This window comes from Rissa tridactyla, chromosome 4, assembly GCF_028500815.1.
Source record: "Rissa tridactyla isolate bRisTri1 chromosome 4, bRisTri1.patW.cur.20221130, whole genome shotgun sequence".
NCBI classification, from domain to species: Eukaryota; Metazoa; Chordata; class Aves; order Charadriiformes; family Laridae; genus Rissa; species Rissa tridactyla.
In genome coordinates this window covers 51,696,284-51,717,167 of record NC_071469.1, presented here as the reverse complement: position 1 = coordinate 51,717,167, position 20,884 = coordinate 51,696,284, and the positions used below count along the sequence as shown (strand labels likewise).

General features: G+C 44.0%; 1 protein-coding gene across 4 annotated transcripts in view; it reads left to right on the top strand.

Annotated features, from left to right (window-relative positions):
- The window catches only part of PRR5L (proline rich 5 like), a 43,807-nt gene that overhangs the window by 19,039 nt on the left and 3,884 nt on the right, over window positions 1-20,884 (top strand). For all 4 annotated transcript variants that reach the window (XM_054198690.1, XM_054198689.1, XM_054198692.1 and 1 more), the window contains exons 6-9: window positions 9,669-9,726; window positions 12,483-12,574; window positions 15,899-16,039; window positions 17,506-17,632. In XM_054198690.1, the coding sequence (XP_054054665.1) occupies window positions 9,669-9,726; window positions 12,483-12,574; window positions 15,899-16,039; window positions 17,506-17,632 (418 nt within the window). The remainder of the gene's footprint in view (window positions 1-9,668; window positions 9,727-12,482; window positions 12,575-15,898; window positions 16,040-17,505; window positions 17,633-20,884) is intronic.

Here is a 20,884-nt window from a genome sequence, read left to right as displayed (position 1 = left end):
AGCTAAGATGCAGACTTATTTCTGATTCTAGACTGACAGCACATGGCAGTGATAAAAGTTACTGCTCCCTCCTAAATGTCTTTACTCAAAAATCCACCGGCTGTGGAGTGGGAAAAGACTATTCATGTGCCAAGGAAGGGCTGACAACATTATTTCATTTGTCTGTGGGTTCAGTTTCACTGCTGATGCCAGCTGATTTACAGCAATACTGCTGCCACCAAAATGAGCAGAGTTGAACCAGGCTGCTGATTTGGCTGAAAAATATCCCGGAAAAAAAAAAATAAAATATTCAGCTACTTCCTTCGACTTGTTGTGCTCGTCACCTCTGACGTGGGGAGGTGATGGGGGAGGGTCACCAGGGTGGGGAGTGGAGTGGAAGAGCATCGTTAAGCAGTGACTTACTCCCACATCTATTAAAGCCCGCTGAAAAGCTATCTGAGAACCAAGTTTACTGTTCTCTTAGATTGAAGTGGACCTTGAAGGATCTGCTCTCATGTGTAACTAGGCAGTTTTAAATATCCTAGCAGCAACTAACTGCACCATGTAATATTGAGATGTGATAAACTGACTTAAATGCTTTCCATTTCTTATGCCACAGCCCTTGTAACAGGAGCTACTAAGATAATTTTTACATTAAATTTTCCATTGTTTTAAGAGTTCTGGCTTTTACATTATGTCTATTTTATACACACACACGTGCAATTTTTCCAAGCACTGACTGTTTAAGATTAAATGAAGCAGAGCTTTTATAATGAGACAAATCTCTCTTTGTGATCAACTTGACTTGATTACTCACAAGTCTTTTTCACCAACACTTATGCAAATTACTGGTTCCTGAAGTTGCTGAAGGAATGCTTAAGAAACGGTTGGGGTTTAGGCAGTCTTAGTCTGCTACCAAATTGTCATCATACCAGAGTTACTGAGTCTGTTTAGTATTTGAAAGAGAAATGTAATTCCTGTAAGGGTTTCAGTGGGAACTCAGATGTTTCATTCTGTAGGAGATTTGTGTTTATAAATCTGCTGCTTTAGCAACCCTATTATATATACAAGCCATCTCCTTGGAACGGAGTCTGAGTGTAAATGCCAGACAGTTGGGACTCGTAATATTTGCTGCAGATCTGCCTTAAAGCAATTCTTCATGGTCCAGGTTTTCCAGTACTGACTTTCTGGCTTTGCCCATGAACTGGTCTGATTGTTTCCTGCTGCTGAAAAGGGGCACTTTGTACCCTCTGCTCAGTAACCCAGCAGGGCTCCATCTGCTCTCCCTGCTGGGTTAGTTCTCTGGTGGTCAGCTGAACCACAACAGGGAGGAATCCTATGACCATGGAAGGTAAGAGGCTGGCATTTTGGGGGAACAGGGTGTATTGGCAATCGGCACTTCTCTGGGGCAGCTGTAAGATTTTTCAAATAAGCTCCTTTCATTTTCATGCTGTCTGACCCTCGTGGTTGCAGAGAAAATTTTTGAAATATAAAACTAGTGAGCATTGATAAATGGATGCATTATCTTCCTGATGCTGCAAACAGCCTGAAACAAAACCTTTAGAAAGGATAAACTGCTTCTTTTCACTCTCGGGGGGGCTTGTTAATCTTGAAACTCACGGGGGAAAATGGAAATGCTAGCTATTTCACAGCTAGCCACTGTGGCAGAACTGCCCGGTTTGCGCACGTTAACTCCAGACTGTCTGCTCCCAAGGTGGAGAGACACGATCCCTTCCCAGGCACTGTAACGTTTCCCAGGCACTGTAACGTCTCCCAGCACCCATGGGCTGCAAATGCAGAAAGTCAGATGCCCAAAGCTGATACCTCTGCAGCTTGACATCTACTGCCTGCACTGCCAGAGCTGGTAGATGAGGGGCGGCGAGTGGACTGTATTTCCTCATTTAATCCAATGAGAGCTTTGATGTCTTAAAACCAGAAGCAAAGCTGTTACACAATTTCCAGCCTGCTGCAGTGGAGAGCCACGGGAGGCAACAGGTCCTGACTCAGAATTAGGCCCAGCTTTCTGTGTGTAGGCAAAACAATTGAAACCGCAACATGCGAGCACCCATTTTGCTGGGGAGTTGAGCAAAGTCAAAATAGCAAGATGATAATGGGTAGCTGCGACAGTAAGCAGCAGCAGTGACAAGGCAAGCCTGGATCCAAACTGATTTTGTCCTCTCCCTCTAGAGCGGTCAGAAGTGGGAGCGGTGAACCTTACTGTGGTCAGAGTCCCCCTCGCCGTAGGTTAGCCATCTGGGCAAGGCAGTTGCAGTAGTAGGGGCCAACGTGCACTCTTCCCTTTACTGTGGCACCATGTAATACCAATGTAGTCCCTGCTGCATGTCTTCCTGGGACTCCTGCCTGTCCAGCAACTCTCGTGATGGTTGCAGCCTTTGAAAGGCTGCTTTGTAAAGCCACGCTAACAGCTGAAAATGTCTCTGTCTCTCTCTCCTGCTTACAAAGAGAAAAACCTGGTGCATGTGGCATTACTTTCCTTGGCACCAGGTTTCTACTTCTACCTGTTTCATAGCAAGGCAAGGAAATAGTTGTGTATGTTATCAGAGTGGTGGTTATTGCTGGTTAATGGCAGTGCTAGCTCTTTGGCCAAGTGATGCCTCATGCCTGCTGCCAGGGGCTGCAGCAGCTTGGCCACCACACGAGGGGGAGAGAATTCACCCTTGTGTGATTTGCAGAGCTCAGCTGTATGTCTGTAATACTCTTTTGGGTCAAGCTGGTCTTTATTATTGTATTTCTGTCCTCAGTGGCTGGGAACCCCTGTTGATGCAGGTCAGTTAATTACTTCTGCTTCATCTGGCACTTTCTAGGACTGAGCTTTCATGGAGCAGCTCCAGAGACTCCATGGCAACTGCCCAGCTTCGTTATCATGGATGGGGTCACCCAGCAGCTCAGCCCCGTTCCTGCGAGCCGAGCCGAGGACCTAGTCCTGGGTGGCAGAGGCAGCAGGGAGACCTGCTTTCAGGCCCTGCGCACATTGGCTCCGTAGACGTGCGTGATTCACTTGAAACGGTGCCTGTTTGCTATCGCTGAAAGCGTAGTGTGGGTTGGCGTGCCATGCCCTGGCTAAGCAGGGCTCCTGCCTGGAGCAGTGACTCGTTAGCGCAGAGCCGGTCCCGGCCGTGGGGCTCTCCCATCGCTGCTGCCTCACTGGCACCCCATGGTCGAGCCTGTAGCACTGCCGCCTACTCCACCCGCCTGGTCTGCTCTCCTTCTTACTCTCCCTGCCTCACTTGCTCTCTTTATGCCGGCTTTCTTTTTTATCTGTTTTGAAAAGGCTGTCTCTAGAAGAGCCGTTTTAGGGTGTCATTTCGTACTTATCTTGCCATTTGTTCTCTACATAGGATTGAAGTGATCTCTCTGCTTCTGTCACTATTTCCCCTCTTTCTAGAGAAACGAAAAGGATGGGAGGGGATGGTCCAGGTACGAGGTGCTGCAGCTCACGCAGATTTGCATTTTGTAAAACACTACTAAAAAGTAGGTAGGTGTTTGTGTGCAACTGGCAATAACTTCGTGGAAAATACTTGCCAAGTAAGTTTGAGTGATGCCTTTTTTCTCAAATTAAGATTGGATTATCCAAGAAGCAATGGCGATGTGCCTGTAGAGCCTGTAAAACTGTGATTTAACACTAGAACACAAAACCTCGGTTGGCTAGGAGAGGGGGCTGCATTTAAGAAATGCTGTAATGTGTAGAAGAATGACTGATTTTTTCACCCAGTAAAATGGGATCAATTTTTTTGAGTTTGCCCTGGATCATTTTACTCCTGTTCCAGACTATGTTTCTGTTTGATGAACTAGTATTAATCTGTTAATTTTAATGTGGCTTAATGTCTGTAATTAAATGTGTGTTTCTGTAAACTCCTCCTCACCCCCCCCCCCGCCAAGAGTAGTGGCTTATTGGGAAATAGTAATATTTTTTGATGCGCAGTAGAATTCCTTTGTGCCTTGCTACACTGCAGGGACACAGCTTTCAGGCAAGATATGAAGTCACCTGTGATGGCTTGAGCCTCCTTAATGTTGTCTGTGGAGCTGCTGCCAAAACTACTTAGCTGCTTTTCACCACCTTCCTACTTGAATGTACTATCCACAGCGGAGCAAGCTGTGCCAGTGGCAGGGCTGTTGCCCCAAAATCCTTCCTGTGGGTTCTGCCCGGAGGCTGTCACTGCGACCACGCTGTTGGCAGAGTGCTCCCGACAGGCAACAATTAATTTGCCTCTGGCAAAATCAGATGTGTACCATTTTGCCCGGAGCATAGCGGAAGCCCACACAGCAAGGATCTCCATGGCCCCTGTTGGGGATGACCAGCTCCTGACAAGGTGGAGCGAGGGAGAAGGTGCCTGGCTTTGCTGGCACTGCTGGTTTGATAGAGGAGCCCCAGCTGTTGCGCCTGGGACAGCTTCCACCTTCAGTCATTGTGCTGTGGGAATTCCAATTGCTCCTCTGGGTACGGATGAAGAAACTCGCCTCAATTTCTCTAACAGAGGAGGGGAAGGGGAAAATATCTGTGCCGGGAAAAAAAGAGAATTACCTGGAAAGTGTTTATGTTTTACAGCATGACATGTGACTGCCTTCACTTTTTTTTTTTTTAATTCCCAATGATTTCAGCGCAGCTTACTTCGCAAGAGCAGTGAGCACACACACGTTATGGGAGGGCCTTTGCCGCATAAAAAATGAAAAGTGATTTTTCTGGAGCTTTGAATCCTGTCTTCCAAAACTCATTTGGAAACTTACTTAAAGGCTTTGTGTTAGCTGCACTTCTTGGTGCGATACCTGAAACAGCTATTGTGGTTTTCTGCACTGAGAAAAGTAGGGGGGGGTTTCAACCTGTGAGATTTCACCACCTCACGTCTCTCTGCTGCAAAACATCTCTCCCCGCGTTTCTCAACTGCATGTACATGTGGGGTTTGACTTGGGGCTTTTGTTTCCCTTGCAGTGCACGCTCCACTGTAGTGAGAGAGGGGGCGGGTTTGCAGCACCTGCAGTGAGTGCAGAGCAGCCTGTGCTGTCCCAACAGTAGCATGAGGACTTCACCCTGGGGATCCAGGGAAAGCTGTTTTGGGGAGGGGAGGGAATAACTGCCTCCCCAAGTGCCCAGTTCAGCCGTCATTGCAAAGAGGCGGTAGGTGGAGCTGAACTTTTTCAAATAACTGCGCCCTTCCGTCTCACTTGGTGTGAGTCTTGATCTGGTCTTGCTTGCTGCGTTTATTAGATGGTATTGATTTGTCAGCAAACCCTGAACCCTGTAGAACTTTTTAATGAAAATTTACCTGTCTGGCTTGATCTCAGAGGGTAACGTTTGAATTGAATCCATTTCTAAGCCGGTGACTTTAGAGGAAAAGACAGATAAGTAAAATTTCCATGTATTTTTAAGACAGAGAGAAGGGAAATGAGCTGTGGTTGTTTGTTTGTTTTTTTTTTTTTTAAAGTCTCTCTCTTCCACAAGAAAAGGGAAAATTTGAGAGGATAATTGAAACATCTGCAGAACTATATGAAGCTAAGCTTTTTTTTTTTTAGATACCTTAAGAATGAGATGATGCAATCTATTTAGCACATGGAATTACTGGTAATACATTCATAAGAGCATTATAAATTATTTACTACAGGGTGATGATTAATATATCTATTTTTAATAGATAGAACTGTGCTGCCCATAAAGGTGTACAAATGCATATTTTGTTTGCTGACATAGCTGTAAAACAAAAAAATCCCTGAAAGTAGAAAGCATCAATAATACTAACTTATAAGCAAAGTAGCTGGAAAATTGTGTCCACAGTGCTCAGGAAGCATATATAAATTGAAACCTAATGTTCTAGTGAAGATAGAGAAGGAATTTGTATTTCTTGAGAGAAACACAAGAAAACAAGTATGACACCCTAATATATATATATGTGTATATACTTTTTAATTATGTATTAGTTTAAAATGACACAGTATTAAAGACCAGCTGTAATTTTTCCATGCAATATATAGGAGAGGTAATTACCTTGAGCTATCGGTTGAAAAATAAAGAATTGAAGTACTTTATTAATACAATGAAAGCATTCAGAAGGATTAAAGTGCAATATCACTTCAAACATGATTTTATTGTTCAGACAGAAACATATTTACAGAGTAAGTGGGCTTCATATTTTTTCCCCCTTGTAATTTTTTCCATTCCAGATTTCTTCCTCCTTTCTTTTTCACATTGTTCTTTCCTGGAAGTCTTTGTTGTTGTTGTTGTTCTCCAGAGCCTGACATGTGTAGTCATTTATTTCTGCTGAACAAATCTAAAATTTGAATGGAGATCCCGACAACTTAATATTTCCCTCCAAAACCTATATTTCTGTTAAAGAATTCTTGCAAAACCGTCACCTTCCTTTAGCTGATAACAATGTTTGGTAAGGTTGCAGGATTCTTTTTTGTTATGTGAACTTATTCATGCAACTTGCTAATTGTTATGATCATCGCTCAGGTGAAAAGTGTGCCCCAGGCATGTTCTTTTTGCAGCTTACCCATCTTTTGGCAGCCCCGTTCCTCCTGCGCCCTGCTGGGAACTCTGGCTTTCTCTTTCTCTCCGCCCTGACACTCACCCTAACTGAGGACTGAGCCCTAGACAAAGTACCCCCAGCCATTAAAAATTTCTCACTGACTCGCTACAGCTTCCTTTGGTAGCCTTTTGTCATGTTGGTGACGGTGAATACATCAGAAAATAGGCTTCTGCAGGAAAAAGAATTAAATTGTTTTACTGGGGGGAATTCAAGTCCAAAAAAATGGCAGAAAGTGGACTTCTTTTTGCCAGAATAAATGTATGGCTTTTTGGCTAAGATGAGTAAGCTCTTGCAAGCAGGGTGAGATACCACAGGTCACGGAGGTGGCATGAGCTGCCAGGCCCTTAGCATGTCCTGCTGGAGGTCCCTCCACTACCGCTAACTCGGCTGGGTGTCTGTGTCGTGGAAGGAGTCACCAAAGACCAAAGCGTACCCTCCCAAACTGACAGCCGTGTGCTCCGTGAAGCACACAGGAGAAGTGCAGCTGCCTTGTTGTCTGCAGCGTTGCCAGAGAGCTCTGCTTTTTACCTGTTGCATCCACAGCTTTTCAAGTGCAGTGGATGAGAGTCATTTGTACACTGTTTGTGAGTGGGTTCAGAAGGTCACACGCAAAAGTGCTTTGGGTTCCTGTTTCCACATGGTCACCTGTGTGCCAAATAGCAATTTTAGCATGTTCCTCTGACAAACAAGACTGTTGAAGTCAGCTCTGATTCCTGTGCTGAAATTCCTAGGATTTTTTAATAGTAGAGTTGTTTATAGCTTGACTGTACTGGATGGATAGGATTGCTTTTGCACTCTGCTAGAGCTAGTAAAGGTCAAAAGTCTTGTGACTTGGATGGGCGGTTCAAATAATACAGTTTCATCCTGTGTGTTGCTCCTAAAATGCTCTGGTTTTGTTGTGTACCTAATTTAAAAGGAAGCTGAATTCTACATTATTTTGGGAATAAGACCATAAACTAAACATTTTTAGGTTTAATTCTGAAAAAAAGCCATCTGCTAGCAGGGCCAAATTACCTTAATTACGAGGATGACCATTAATTATTTTTCCCTTGTATGCAGTATACAATATTTAACTGTTATTGCTACTAACAGAGCTTACCACTGGTCAATTCGATGGCCATTCCTCCTTACGTCATGACTGAACTCTGGATACACATTAGGGGATGCAGGTCTTGGGGTTTTTTTGAAGCAGTGTCTCAAAAGTACTTACATCTGGCTAATTTAAGACAAGTAAGCCATTGTAGCAAAACATCAGTTAATGTTTTAATGTGGATGAAGTAGCCATGAGATGGGACAACAGCCAAGGAAAGGTACCCATTTCCTCTCTGTTGTATAACACCACACTTCTTTCACACCACGAAGAAGACGATGTCCATATAGTCTTGTCTTACCATGAGATGAAAGTTTTGATGAAGCTCCTCCTACTACCCATGGCACGTGAGATGAGTGGTGAGCTTGTATGGCTTGTTCTTTCTTCCAGGCCCTTCTTGCTGAGATATTGACAAAGATGCCAATGGAAAAAATTATCTCTGGTACCACAGTGGCACTCAGCCCCAAAGAGTCTCAGAGCTCACCTTGCATGAGGTGAGATTCCAAAGCAAAAGGAGTTTCTTGAATTCAGCCCCTAATATTAATTTCAATAGTATTTTCTTACCCAACAGCTTTCTGAATATAAATTCTCCACCAGGACAATGTTTCCTTACTGATAGGAGGTATGATGTTCTCTTCAGTCCCTCAGCCTCCATCTTACTTGCAGAGGACTTCTGGAGTCTGTTTGATTAGACACAATTTAAGGAAGAGACCTTCCTTTTCAACATGTTTCGATGATGTCTGATGCTAACAAGTAGGACTCGAGTGGGAAGTTTTTCTGTTGTTCTGGAAAGCGAAGTACAAGCAGAGGATCTCACAGAGCAACATTTCCTTCTTTTCATTCCCTTCAACAGTACCCCAGTTTAGTATTGCTTCTTGTAGTAGGGAGGATGCAGAGGCGTGCTGCTCTGTTTGCTTGGGGTGGCTTACACGGTTACCTGCTTGTGTGTGTCATTAAGAGCCAGCCTGGTGTATGGTTACAGGAGGCAGGTCTATCACCCAGAGCAGCAGCACAAAGGCAGGTGTGCGGTACAGCAGCTCATCAGGAGGCCGCGGTGGTGTCCAGGCAGTGCTGTAATTGGGTCCGTTGGGAGTGAAGAAAGATGTGCCTTGCTCCTCAGCTGATGGAAGCTTGAAAGGTGCAACTTTGACCTGGTTACCCATTAAAAACAAAAGCTGGAGGATGAACATATGAGAGAGAGAGAGGGAAGTATCTGAATATTGTGCACTACCCTGATATTGAATCCTTTCAGACAGGCAGCATGTGTTATGTGGTGATATCAGCTCCTTTCTCTGGGATTCTCAAAGCTTTTCAGAATATCTGGTTCTCGTAGTGCTGTTGGGAGAACAAAAAGGTAGGTGTTTTTGCACCATTCTTATGTTAGGGGAAATTGTAACAGAAAGCTTATCAGACATTTAGATGCCCTGAACTGCAAACAGGCACATCGATACCTTGATCTGTCTGGTCCATGATAGTTATCTAGAAAGACTGTCTCCTGCTGCTTGAGACTGCGTACTGAGATGATCCAACTGCTCAATATAGCAAAAAAACCATAGCCTCATAGAAAGAGAATAGGTAGGAATAGAGAACTAAGGGTTAGGGAGATGAACTGCCTTACTGTCCAGCCAGGCAAACACTGAGATAGTGCAAAGGAAGAAGAGAGTGGGACGTTTTGGTAGCATTTGGCCCTTTGATCCCCTTCATCATATGGCTGAGCTACAGCACGTGTGTCTGCACTCTTCATGCATTTTATTTTCTTGACTCCTTCCCTGTGACCAGGGCAGGTCCTTCCTTCCCACTTATGGCAATTGTTTCAGCTATCTGCTGTGTCTGTTGTGTTCTCATGTCTGGCTGAACAAGAAGGGGGGTTAATGAATGTACAGCACTCACAGTGAGACCAGGTCTGGTGGTGGTGCTGTAAGGAAGTACTACTGCATGTCTAATCTTTAGATAACTGAATGCAAAGTGGATAACTTCTGAAAAAACTTTATTTTTCCATGTTTATTTGAAATCTCAAAAAAGGCAAATGCATGTCTCTCTCTATTCTCTCTTGGCAGAACCAGCTCCTTGTGAAAGGCTTGCTGTTTCTAGAGGAGAAGGTTAAACTGTGTGAAGGCAAGTATAGAAAGAAACCTGTTTTGGGAGTTGTGCTTTGATGTTTGGTCAGACAAGATGATTTGCATGTCTGGAAAGCATACAGCCCTTTCTGGTACTGTCTTAGGGTGTCACACAACCTCTCAGGAGCCAGGTTGCACCGCAGCCCTTGTGGGGCTTAAGCGATGGCGGGCCATATGAATAGCCACGTAGCCGAAACACTCCCACCAGCAACGTCTTCATCGCAAGACCAGGAATGTGCTTCTCATGTGGCAGTTGAACTTGGACTTAAAGCAGTTCTGGGCTGGACATGGATTCTTTTGCAAAACTGTTGAAAGCTGCCTTCTGCCTTTTGTTTCTCAATGTGATTTGCGGCTTGATGTAAGCATGATTTTGGTTATGGTGGCATGCTTTTGAGAGCTGAACTAACAGGCTTCACGTAAATTTAAAGAAAAAGCAGTCACTTGGGTGGGAATTAAATCCTTCAGGAAAGAAGTTGATCACATGTGAAGTTCTGTTCAAACCAGTGGGGTACTTGCTACCGCAGAGCCTGCGGATGAAGGCCAGCATGGTGCAGCGACTGTTGGTTGTGTGGGGAGTTAGTCACGTTTATTAACGGTTTGGTCAAGCAGAGCAAGCTGTCTTTATTCACATGTCTTTATTCAAAACTAGGCTGCTGTTTGGTTTGACCCAGTTTTGTAGCCTGTAGGGAAGATCCCTCGCTAATCACCAATCTGCCGTATCTGGGTCATTAAATGCCAATAGACACTTCTAATCTCACATCATAATTGGTGCTGGATTCCTCCGCACCGTTCTTCAGCGAGTAACTTCTCCACCCAGACAGCAGGCTGTAGGACTCGGACCCTGAAGGAGCTGTGCACTTGCCAGCCTCCTACTTGGTGCATGCTTCTTTGACACCGGCCCTGTAAGGGAGGAAAAAATGCAGACTCATGCATTTTCCTAAACATGGGTACATTCCCTGCTGCTGTCAGCTCTTCGGATCAAGTGCTGTGCAGCTTATCATAGGTTTCATTTTCTGTATTCATATAAAACTATTTCAATATCTGTTTTAGCATTATGAAAATTGAGTTCCAGTCTGTAATAAGCTGAGAGCTGCCTGGGAGTAGTTTGCAGCTGCTCAAGTAGTTTGGGTAAGATGAAGTTTCCCAGCCAGACAGCAAAACCGTCTTCCTATGCCTAGTCCCTAGTCCCTAGTCTGAAGTGACACTGGAGCCTCTTTGCCCATGCGGGCAGGCATCTCTGCAGGAGATGACTCACGGACAACTTTCTTTCATAACATGTAGGTTTCTTGCAGTCCTGGGGAGGAGGCAGAGGAGGGAAACATTTAAACATTCAATTAGTCTGTTTCCTGTTGTCTTTTTCACTTACAGTTGGCAGTTTCTGGTAACGGGTAGCTGTTATGGGGGTGTTGGGGGTAGGTGCTCGTTTGCCTGCAGTTCCAGTTTTGAAGCTGGAGTCATACCTGACATGGTGAAGCCTCCCTCTGAACCCTCCTGTGGCTGTCGGTGGGCTCTGCTCAAAAGGAAGTGTCTGCAGGAGCTGGTCCTGCTGGCTCTCTGCTCTCCGGTCATGTCCTAAGCAGCACCACCCTCGGCCGTCACAATGAAAGCCCATAAAGAAGCCTCCAGATGAGGAAGGCACTTCAGTATTCCTTTGAGTTGCAATTTTACGTGTGTTCCAGTTCCTCCTGTAGGGCCTTTATTGACTTTGAGGCTGAGCCTTCAAAGCGTTCTTGAGCAGCTGTTCTTTTTGCCCATTACTGCTCCTTGAGCCTTGACTGCTTGTGAGCTCCAGCTGATGCTCCATGGAAGGTTATCCTGGAAAACCCTTTTGTCAGAAACTTGTGTTATTAAACCTGGGTCTGTATTTTGACCTGAAATTTCTGGGGAACGTCTCTAAAACTTGAAAAAACATTGTATACTTTTGGTCTTTGGGACAGGAAAAAACTCCTAAAAAATGTAAAAGTTTTAGGCCCAGATGCTGAGGAACACACAGCTCTGTAAGTCAAGCCTATAAGCGTAATTTAAAATATGTATTCAAATGATTATGTTCAGTGAAGCATTTTTTGTTAATAATGGGATTTTGACCACAGTTGTATTCCTGTTATGGGAATCACCAGTTGCATAACTTAGTCTGTCTTCATTTTGAAGACCTACTTACATTTGGGGGTGTTTGTTCGAGTCAGAGTCATATGAGGGGTGGCCACAAGTGGATTTCATTTGGGAACCTTCCCAATTGCCATGTTTGAGAGGAGCATGGTGGCTTTGTGTCTCGTTAAGGTCCGGACTGCTGTGTCCGGAGTGGGAGGATGCTGGAGGAGGCTCAGCTCTTGCAAATGGTTTCCCTGACTCAGTTGCTGCAGAACAGTTGTGACCTCCTGGTTTTCAGATTCAGCTGCTAACATGCAGCCGTGCTCCCAGGCTAGTTGAACACGCTAACTGTGAGCTGTGAGATTACACAGCTTTGCTGTGGAGTTAAAGCATCTGGTTGAAAAGGGGCTCACTCTTTTGTTGGAATTGGTCCCGTGTTTTGCACAGAGCTGTCTTCTTCGCGGTAAGCAGCAGAGAAATTTATGGTTGCAGCCTTGTGCCTCTGTCAGTTAAGGCAAAGCTTAGCTGAGTGATGTCCGGTTTTGGACAGAAACCGTGAAGAGTGGATTTTTATCTCTTATTTGGGAATCAGAGTAGTGGAAAAATTCAACTTGGTTTTAGTGTCCCTATGGCTAAAGCTCTTGCTCCCAATCTCTGTTGCTGTAGGTGAGGATCGCATTGATGTCCTGGCTGAAATCTGGGATCACTATTTTACAGAGACGCTTCCTACACTCCAGGCAATATTCTACCCAGTCCAGGTAATCTTAATTATAATTTAGTCTTCAGTCAGGTGAAGCAATGTAACTGCAATGTCTGCTGACGGCACATGTAAATTTCTTTTCTGTTCCAGCAGCACTGTTTGTCCAGTGGCTAAAGAGGTCTCAAAATCTTTAAATTAAATCTGGGAGGAAATAGAGTTTGCCCAATTCAGCATTAACTGTGCAAGAAGGACTGCTAAAATCTACTGGGCAAGCACAGTATTTTGGGCTGAATTTATTCCCATTTGTCTACGCTCTGTCTGTGCTTAGCTAAGCTTGAACACCGAACCTATTGGACTGTACCTTGTCTAGATTGAAGCTCTGGGCCATTTCTATTTATAGTTCTTCCATTTTTAAATACCTGGGACTCTGATGGTACAGATGACAACACTGACAACTTGTCTTCAGAGGGACAAATCTGAAGACTAGATCAGGAGCAAATGTGTTTAATTCATCCTAACTACTTTTGGAGTGCTTATGTTCCGGTTGTACCTTTGGAAAATCCTCTGTTGGGTTTTTTAAAGCTTTAATAACGGGACAAGCAAGTCTTGGAAGGTCGAGGAAGAATGAACAACTTTATGCAGGACCTTTTTACAGTCAGTGTTTTGAAAGCCCATCAGAAGCGTTGAGCTGTATCATTTTTTAATGTCATTTTAGTCAGGGTTTCCATATGAGCAGTCCAATTACCTCCCCAGCCTATTTTGATCTTCTTTTCCATCGGAGGAAAATAAAAATGTACCGCATGAGGAGACTGACGTTCTTGGAAATGCTAGCCTCCTCCTCTTGACTTTTGCCTCTTCCACAAGACACGCTTTCCAGAGCCTTGTAAAATTGTTTTTCCCTTGTATTGTTTGAAAGGCAGCAGGTAAAGCTCAAAGGTTGCCCTTTTCCTCTAATCCTGTTAAAGTTGGCATTTCCTAAGACAGAAAAGACTTTTGTAAAGACAGACACTAACCTTTCTGCTGTGTTTATTTTTATTCTTTCCTTGCTGCAGATGTTTAAAGGTAGGTGTTTGGCAGGTAAAACTGCACAATTATAATATCATCCCTTTGTCTCCTTTTGCAACTAATTCTCAGTCAGGGAGTGACCAAATCTATTTAAGCAGGGGTTTGACTGCACTGCAGCTGTCTGTGCACTGTGGAAACAGCTGAGCTAACTGTGTGTCATACCCACCGATGCTAATAATTCTGCCACTTATCAGAAAAAACTACTCCTCTACTATTAAATGTCTCTAATGAGAAACTGAACAAAAGTAGTTGGAAGTAACTTGATGGTAGTGGTGAAAGTGTGACTATGAGATGTCGAGGTTCTTTGAAACGATAACTTTCTTACTGTATTTGTCTTGTCACAATATCTGAGTCACTCAAAAATATTTCACAGAAGCTGTGAAGTTAGGGAAGTATCGCCGTTTTATGGATGAAGAACTAAAAGGTAACAGTCAGCATATTTAAAGCTTTGTAGGCAATTAAATTCTACACAAATGTACGGATTTAAACCACCTAAATACATCCAAGAATTTGACTTTGAGTAAGCTGCCCTAGGCTACAACAGAGAGAACTGCTGGTGCAGCAAGAAATAAGAAATTGCTCTTAACTCAAACCAGTGCCCTTATAACAAGATTGGGCTCTTCCTACAAACAGAGAACTGTATTTACTTATTTGTATGGTGTGTCACCACATGTGAAGAGAGCTCATCTAGCAAATCTCTTTCACCAAGTCGCAGTTCTTCGTGTGCTACTCTGGTAGGTGGGAAAGCCAATTTGTTGTTGGTTCCCCATCCTTTGCTGCAACTGTCAACATGATTATTTGGTTGTGCTCTTCTGTGATCCCAGCGACTGTCCATTCAGAATGAAAGTAAGCCAGCCAAATGCGTGAGCGTATGTTACTGGAGGCAGTAACTAGAAGTAGCTTCCTATCTCAGCTAAGCTTAAACCAGAGGCTCATAGCTGTTGCAGAAATATGACCTTTAAGCAGCCAAGTCGGTTAAACTGCTGTACAGAGGGAAACTATGTAAACAGGTCACTGGTTTTTGTATAGTTGCAGCTGTTGATGTAACTACTTAGTGTGGAAAAAGAATAGCAAATCTTGTTTTGTTTGGCACAGCAGGATGTTTGCATTTTGAAATGGGGTATGAAGTTAACGGGACTAAACTGCATGATATAAACAAAAAGTGTGCGGCTGTTGAAATATAGTTCAGACATATGTACTGATCTTTTCTACACCTCCATGCTCCTAAACACGCAGCGATGGTTTAAAACAGCAAAATGCTTTTATTATGGCCTAGCTGCTCTCCAGGCTATTGGCCTTAATTCATATTTACATATTGATGATGCTGTTAATTATGACATTAAAGCCATTATGAATTAATGATTAACTGCTGTTAATTCCTTCCAGCTAAATATTTGCCGTGTTGAGTGTGCTATGGAGACCATAAAATGGTTCCCAAACAGACCATGGGGCAGAGATTAACATGCTGGGAAGAACAAGGGAAACTCTTCAGGCTGGAAAGTGCTGGGCAGGGCTGGGAGGAATATTTCTGCTGTTCAGCTGCAGTGGGGCAAGAGAAGGTCATGCGGCCATTAAGCATAGCAGAGGGAAAGGCGGTAACACCAGAATGCCAAATGGAATCCAATTGTGTTAAAATATGCTGAGAAATATTACAACATCTTCATCTGTTAAGCCTGCTCACTTGTGTCGTTAATGTAAAAAAAGTAACTGGGAGGATATGGAGTGCCTTACAGTGGAAATCAAAGCTGTTGCTTTTTTAAAGGATGATCGGTACAAGCAGTCTTGCTAGCTTTGCTCTAGCCTAAATCCTAAAATCTGTAATGGACTGAATTGTGGATTTTTCGTCATATCAGCAAGGTCTAAAGTGCAGATGTTGAGCAAAAAGACGATCCAACACAGACCAGACAGGCTACCAAACCTTCTCTGGTTTCTCAGCTCTGAGTGGCAAAAGCACAAGACGCATCCATCCTGGACTTTGGATGTTTGTGACCAAATTGGATGGTAGTTGGATTTTACAAATAAGTAGTCTTTTGGAGAACTACAGGCCCATTTTTGGCTTCACTACAAACCTAGTGGTGCCTCAGATGAGGTATTACTCGTTTCAGAATTTGTGTGGAACAGAGACTGACAGGGAAGCGACCAAAGTGACCAAAAAGCGGGACCAAGAGGGATGAATCCTCAACATGAGCAGCTGGGGGGTGCTTTGCCACAGCAGCAACGGCAGGATAGACCCTTTCTGTCTGCGTGCGTACATGTGTTGGCATGATGCTCACATGTCCCTTACTAACTCTTGGATTTTGCTTTCTGTGTTTTTCAGGGTCAGGAGTTGACTATCCGTCAGATTGCTCTTCTTGGCTTCAGAGACTTGGTCTTGCTAAAAGTAAAGTTGGAAGAAATTCTTCCTCTGGTCCGGACAAAGCTCCCAGCTTCCATTGTCCAGATGCTGTTAATTCTGCAGGTGGGGAGGCTCTACTTTTCTTCGTCTGACACTTGGGTATCTCGACCTCATTGAACTAATACAAGCCCTGGAAAGGAGAGGGGGAACACTAGAGGGTGTGATGAAGGGGAAGTGATGTGTGCTTATTTGTGAGCTGTAACTATAGAAATGAGATCTGAATTTGAATGTCCTGAACTTTCCTGGGAACAGGTAAGGATGTTGCCATGCAAGGGTTGGGTGTTTGTATTTTTCTTGGTACCTCTCCTTCCCAGCTAGGAATAGAATCAGGACGCTTTTTTCACATCAGTTTTCATCTCCCAGCTCCTCTGAATGCCTCTTTGTGCCCTAGTTCTTCTGATTTCTCAGCTTTACAATGACAGGCGAATCTCCATCACAGCTAATTGTGGAATTTGAACAAGCTGTGGCTGCTAGCTGCCTGATGCTGGCCCCTTGGCTGGCTGGGATGCTGAGCAGTGCCCAGGAGAAGAGGAATACCTTTTGGAAGCAGGCAAAATGCTATACATCTTACGAAGGCCTCTCTGGAAAGACCCAGACCTTCTGTGAGGACTATCCTCTTTATCCAGACCTGAAGAGAGTGTTTTCCAAGCATGCCAAATACAGCCAAGTATACCAGCTGTTTTATCTTTCAGTATTGCCCAGCCTGACAGTCATGCAAAATACCATATTACAGGTGGCTGTTTGGGTTCATCTCACTTTTATTTCTTCTCCTATATACCCTATAGTGAGTGGCAGGGAATGAAACTTTCTGAAGTACAACCAAAATTGCAAAGTGGCTAAGCTGGTATTTCTGTATGAGTTCTCGCCGTTCTGATGTTCCCAGTGACCCAGACTGTAATAGCAGGAGACACTAACTTTCTAGCTCCGTTTCCCTGAAATATTTTAATAAAAGAATCTTGAGGGCAAAGAGGGTCTCAAAGCGATGCATTTGAGAAAGAGAAGCTTATTGAGGTTTTGCAGGAAGTTAGGTCTGTGAACTGTTTCTAAAATTACTGTTAAATTGGCTAGCATTATCTACCATCTTCACAGCTGTAAACTGAACCACAGAGGGTGCTTTTCCTGCAGTCCTGCCTCGACAAAGAGCAGTGCTTTGCCCAAGTTGTGTTAAGGATTTTCTACAAACCGACGTTTCCTGGTAGCACTGCCCTGATATAATTATATCGCTGTAGTTACACTGTGCAAATCCCCAGTGTGAGCTGAGGTACCTTGTACCTACCTATCCCTTGGTCAGACAAAAGACAGCTAGCCGCTCAATGTCCATAGGGTCATGGCTATGACTTGAACAAGGAGGTTGGCCTGAATGGCACCCGAATCTCCATTTGGGCTGATCAGCTGTGCTCCTCCAAATGTTCTACTGATATGGTTGGGGTATTCCAGTGCAGAGATATTTGACAGACTCCAGGCTTTACTCAAAAACCTTACTCAGAACTATGTGAGGTTAATGTTCACTTTTTATGTTTGAATTTCAGAGTGTCCATGAGCCTACTGGCCCCAGTGAGGGATACCTACAGCTGGAAGAACTGGTCAAGCAGGTGGTATCACCGTACTTGGGTTTGTGTGAGGATCACAGCTTCTCCGGTAGCACCTGCTTGCTTGGTAAGACATGTGCATTGTACAGAAGCTCTTGGTGGGGTACACAGGTTGGTTAATGTGAGGCAGTGCACATCTGTGCTAGGAAAGGAGACAGTGCATGACTTCATGAGAGACAGAAAACAAAGGCTAAAACACCCTTGAGAAGGTCCTTTTTAATATGTTTCTGAATATAGATTTTTGTGACAGGGTTTTTATTTTCCATGACCAAGTGAACTATTACTGCCTCACCACTGCGCACAGGCACGCGTGCAAAGTCTCCCCTCTCCCTAGAGATGGGCTGGTCTATGCCTGACGTACTGCTTTCACCCTGGAGGGAGGCTGTACCCGGCCCTTTGCTGCCCGCTCTCGCCCTGCTGGCTAACCTGCTTCGGCTGCCTGGATTCCCACGCTTACTGCTGCATCAGCCAGCCTTCGCAAACAGTAAAGCTGTTGGATGCTCATTCTGAAGAATTACAGGGTTTTTTTTGCATGGAGTCTTCCTTCCATCTGAGGACTCTGTTTAAAAAAAATAATCTGTGTTTAGACTGTGGATAAATGGGTCTAAGTGAGAGAACTGGCACTTCACTTCGGGAAGGGGGTGCTTATAGTGGAAAACTGCTCCATGTGTGATCCAGGAGCTCTGCTTACACGTGCAGCCAGCCAGAAGAGATTGGCTAGTTAAGAAATGGGCATAGTGATACTGATCGTACCGATAGTCAAGAAGATTTAAATAGAACAAGTGAAAAAAGCTCCAGTCTCCCTCTGTTTTTATTAGCTTTAGCCTTTGCTTTGATGCAAATTGTAGCAAGCTGGAGACACACAACCTGTCTTGTACTACACGTTGGGAGCACCGGGAAAAGATGGTCTTGCGGTAGAAGGATTTATCAGGATTCAGATGACCTGTGCCTGTAACAAACTCATGGCATCACTTTAGGTAAACTATGGAAGAGTTTTGTTCTTGTGGTTGTCGGGCAATTAAATTAATATCTCTTATGCAAGTGAACATGGTTATACAGTATACGTTGATTTGCAGATTTGCAGATCCTGAGGCTAAATCTGGGTCACATTTCCCCATAAAAGTTGAGCCTTAACAAATTTGATTGTTTTGTTGTTTATGGACATCTGCATGCTGCTGGGATAGTTTGAAAGGTAGCTGCCTGACCTGTACTGAAGTTTATAGACATCCTAGATTTCCGCCAGCTGAACAAGGCATTAGTGTCATTAAAAAAAAAAAAAATTCACACGAACTGGCATTGTAAAGTTTTTGTGCCTTAAAATAATTGTATTTACTTGGATTTTAGCTGTCATTTATTTGTGTGTATTTCCAAGGTGGCCTTTTGCCCCTTCTGCACCCTATGCTGATCAGGAGGAAAGAGAGAACTTGTGTTTGCATTACACAACATTGACAGCAGAGCAGCACTTTTCTGCAAATAATCTTGGTGTTTCCAAAGTGCTGCTGTGGTGGTGGGTTTCTTTTCTTTAACTCCCACCTTTAATCAAACTTCTTTCTCTTCCTCTCTCCCTCTTTCTGTCACCTTTTTGCCTTCTCAGAACCAGTTTCTTCTCTCACTGGGCAGCCTGTAATGATGATGAAGCCCAGTAGGTTGCCTGTAGTAGCTTTTTGGAAACATTCTGTTGCGCTTTGGGTACGCTTGCATTCTCAACAGATGCTATGGAGGCCAAACTGCCTTCTGGACTGGAGCTGTCAAGATGAACGAGCGTTGAGAAATGCAACTGAAGGTGTCTGATCACAGCTGTGAATACACATAAGGCTTCAGCCTGCAAGGCTGCTGTATCTTACGCTTGATTTAAAGTGAGAGAGGAGTGCAGCACAGATAGGTGTGAAAGGGGCCAGCCCAGCTCACAGAGGGGGTTCGTAGAGGGCAGCATTCCCACCTGCTCTTCTGTTCCCACCCTTCTTGCTTTGCCCATGTAAATTAGCTGTAACCTGCATTGTAAGGATGGAGTATGCTGAAGGGATCCACTTGTCTAAGAAACAGTGTTTAAGTTGGGAATAGAAAAGATAAAACATTCACCCTATTCCCCCCACGTATTAAACATAACATCACTACTGATTTGGGTTTGCTTGCAAAAATCCCCTTAAAAACTCCTCCCAGTTTATGTTCCTGGCCATAACGCACCAAAATAGAAATAAAATTTTCAGTTGAACTATGCGTGAAAGCTCCCTTAAGAGACTGTCTTCTGTGGCCGAGAAAGTAAAGGGGGAAAAGTAATAAATGAATGTTCAGAGTTTAACCTAATTTTTACCTGATTCTCATCATGAAGGATTTTAATTTTTGTTGCACAAAAATAATCTCTAGATATTTTTTCCTCAAAAGAGTCAGGTCATCCCTCCCTTGAAGAGAATAAACACTGAGAAATACCTCACTGTCCATCTCTCTCTTTCACTGCCTGGTCAGTCATACGTAAGCCATTTCTTCAGCTGACCTGCTCGTAAAAATTTCCACCGAGGGAAGCTCCTCAACTCCCTTAACTCCTCTGTGCAGTTTCTTGCAGCCCTGACCCTTGGCATTAGAAAGCATTGCTTGATGTCTTAAGAATGTCTTTGCTACTGTTATGGGGAGAAAATAAGAGCAGAGACGTATCAGGTCTTAACTGAATTAGCAAATTCAGAAGCCAAAAGCCAGGCCTGTTTCCTCACTGAAGCTGATGAATGAGTAGCCTTAGTAGCTGGTGACCAAACTGCATTTCCTCTTCCTGTGTTAGTTACACAACACCTGGCCTCCTGTAACTGCCCAGGCAAGCCTTCCCAGTCCTAGGTCTTAGAGCTACAACTTCAGGAAAAACGTTTGCTGATGGAGGGAGACCGAGGAATTCTTCTAACTTCTTCCATTGAGTGCCACCAGCTCTGTCACATGTGCTTCCGACACATGTTTCTCTGGAGTCCTCCCCATTTTGCTATGACAGCAGGATACTGGACCTTTTCTGTGATCCTGTGAAGCTGGATGATTCCCGTGGCTACATCAGATAAAATTTGAACACTTTGTACTTTAACCTCTTCAGTTTATTTCATACCACCACCTTCCTCCTCCCTTCCCTGTCCCAACTTCTGTGAAGTTTTATGGTCAGGGACTGACACAGATGAAGGTCTAGGTTATCAAAGGCACTCAGATACTTAAACAGCTGGGTTTCCAAGTCCACCATTGAAGTGTTAGCATTGTCCTTGTTGGTGGGTAAGACTGCCGTAAGAGGTGTTGGAGGGGAGTTTCAGTAATTTTCAAAACTGGCCTTTTCTGTCGCTTGGTTAGCTCTTCT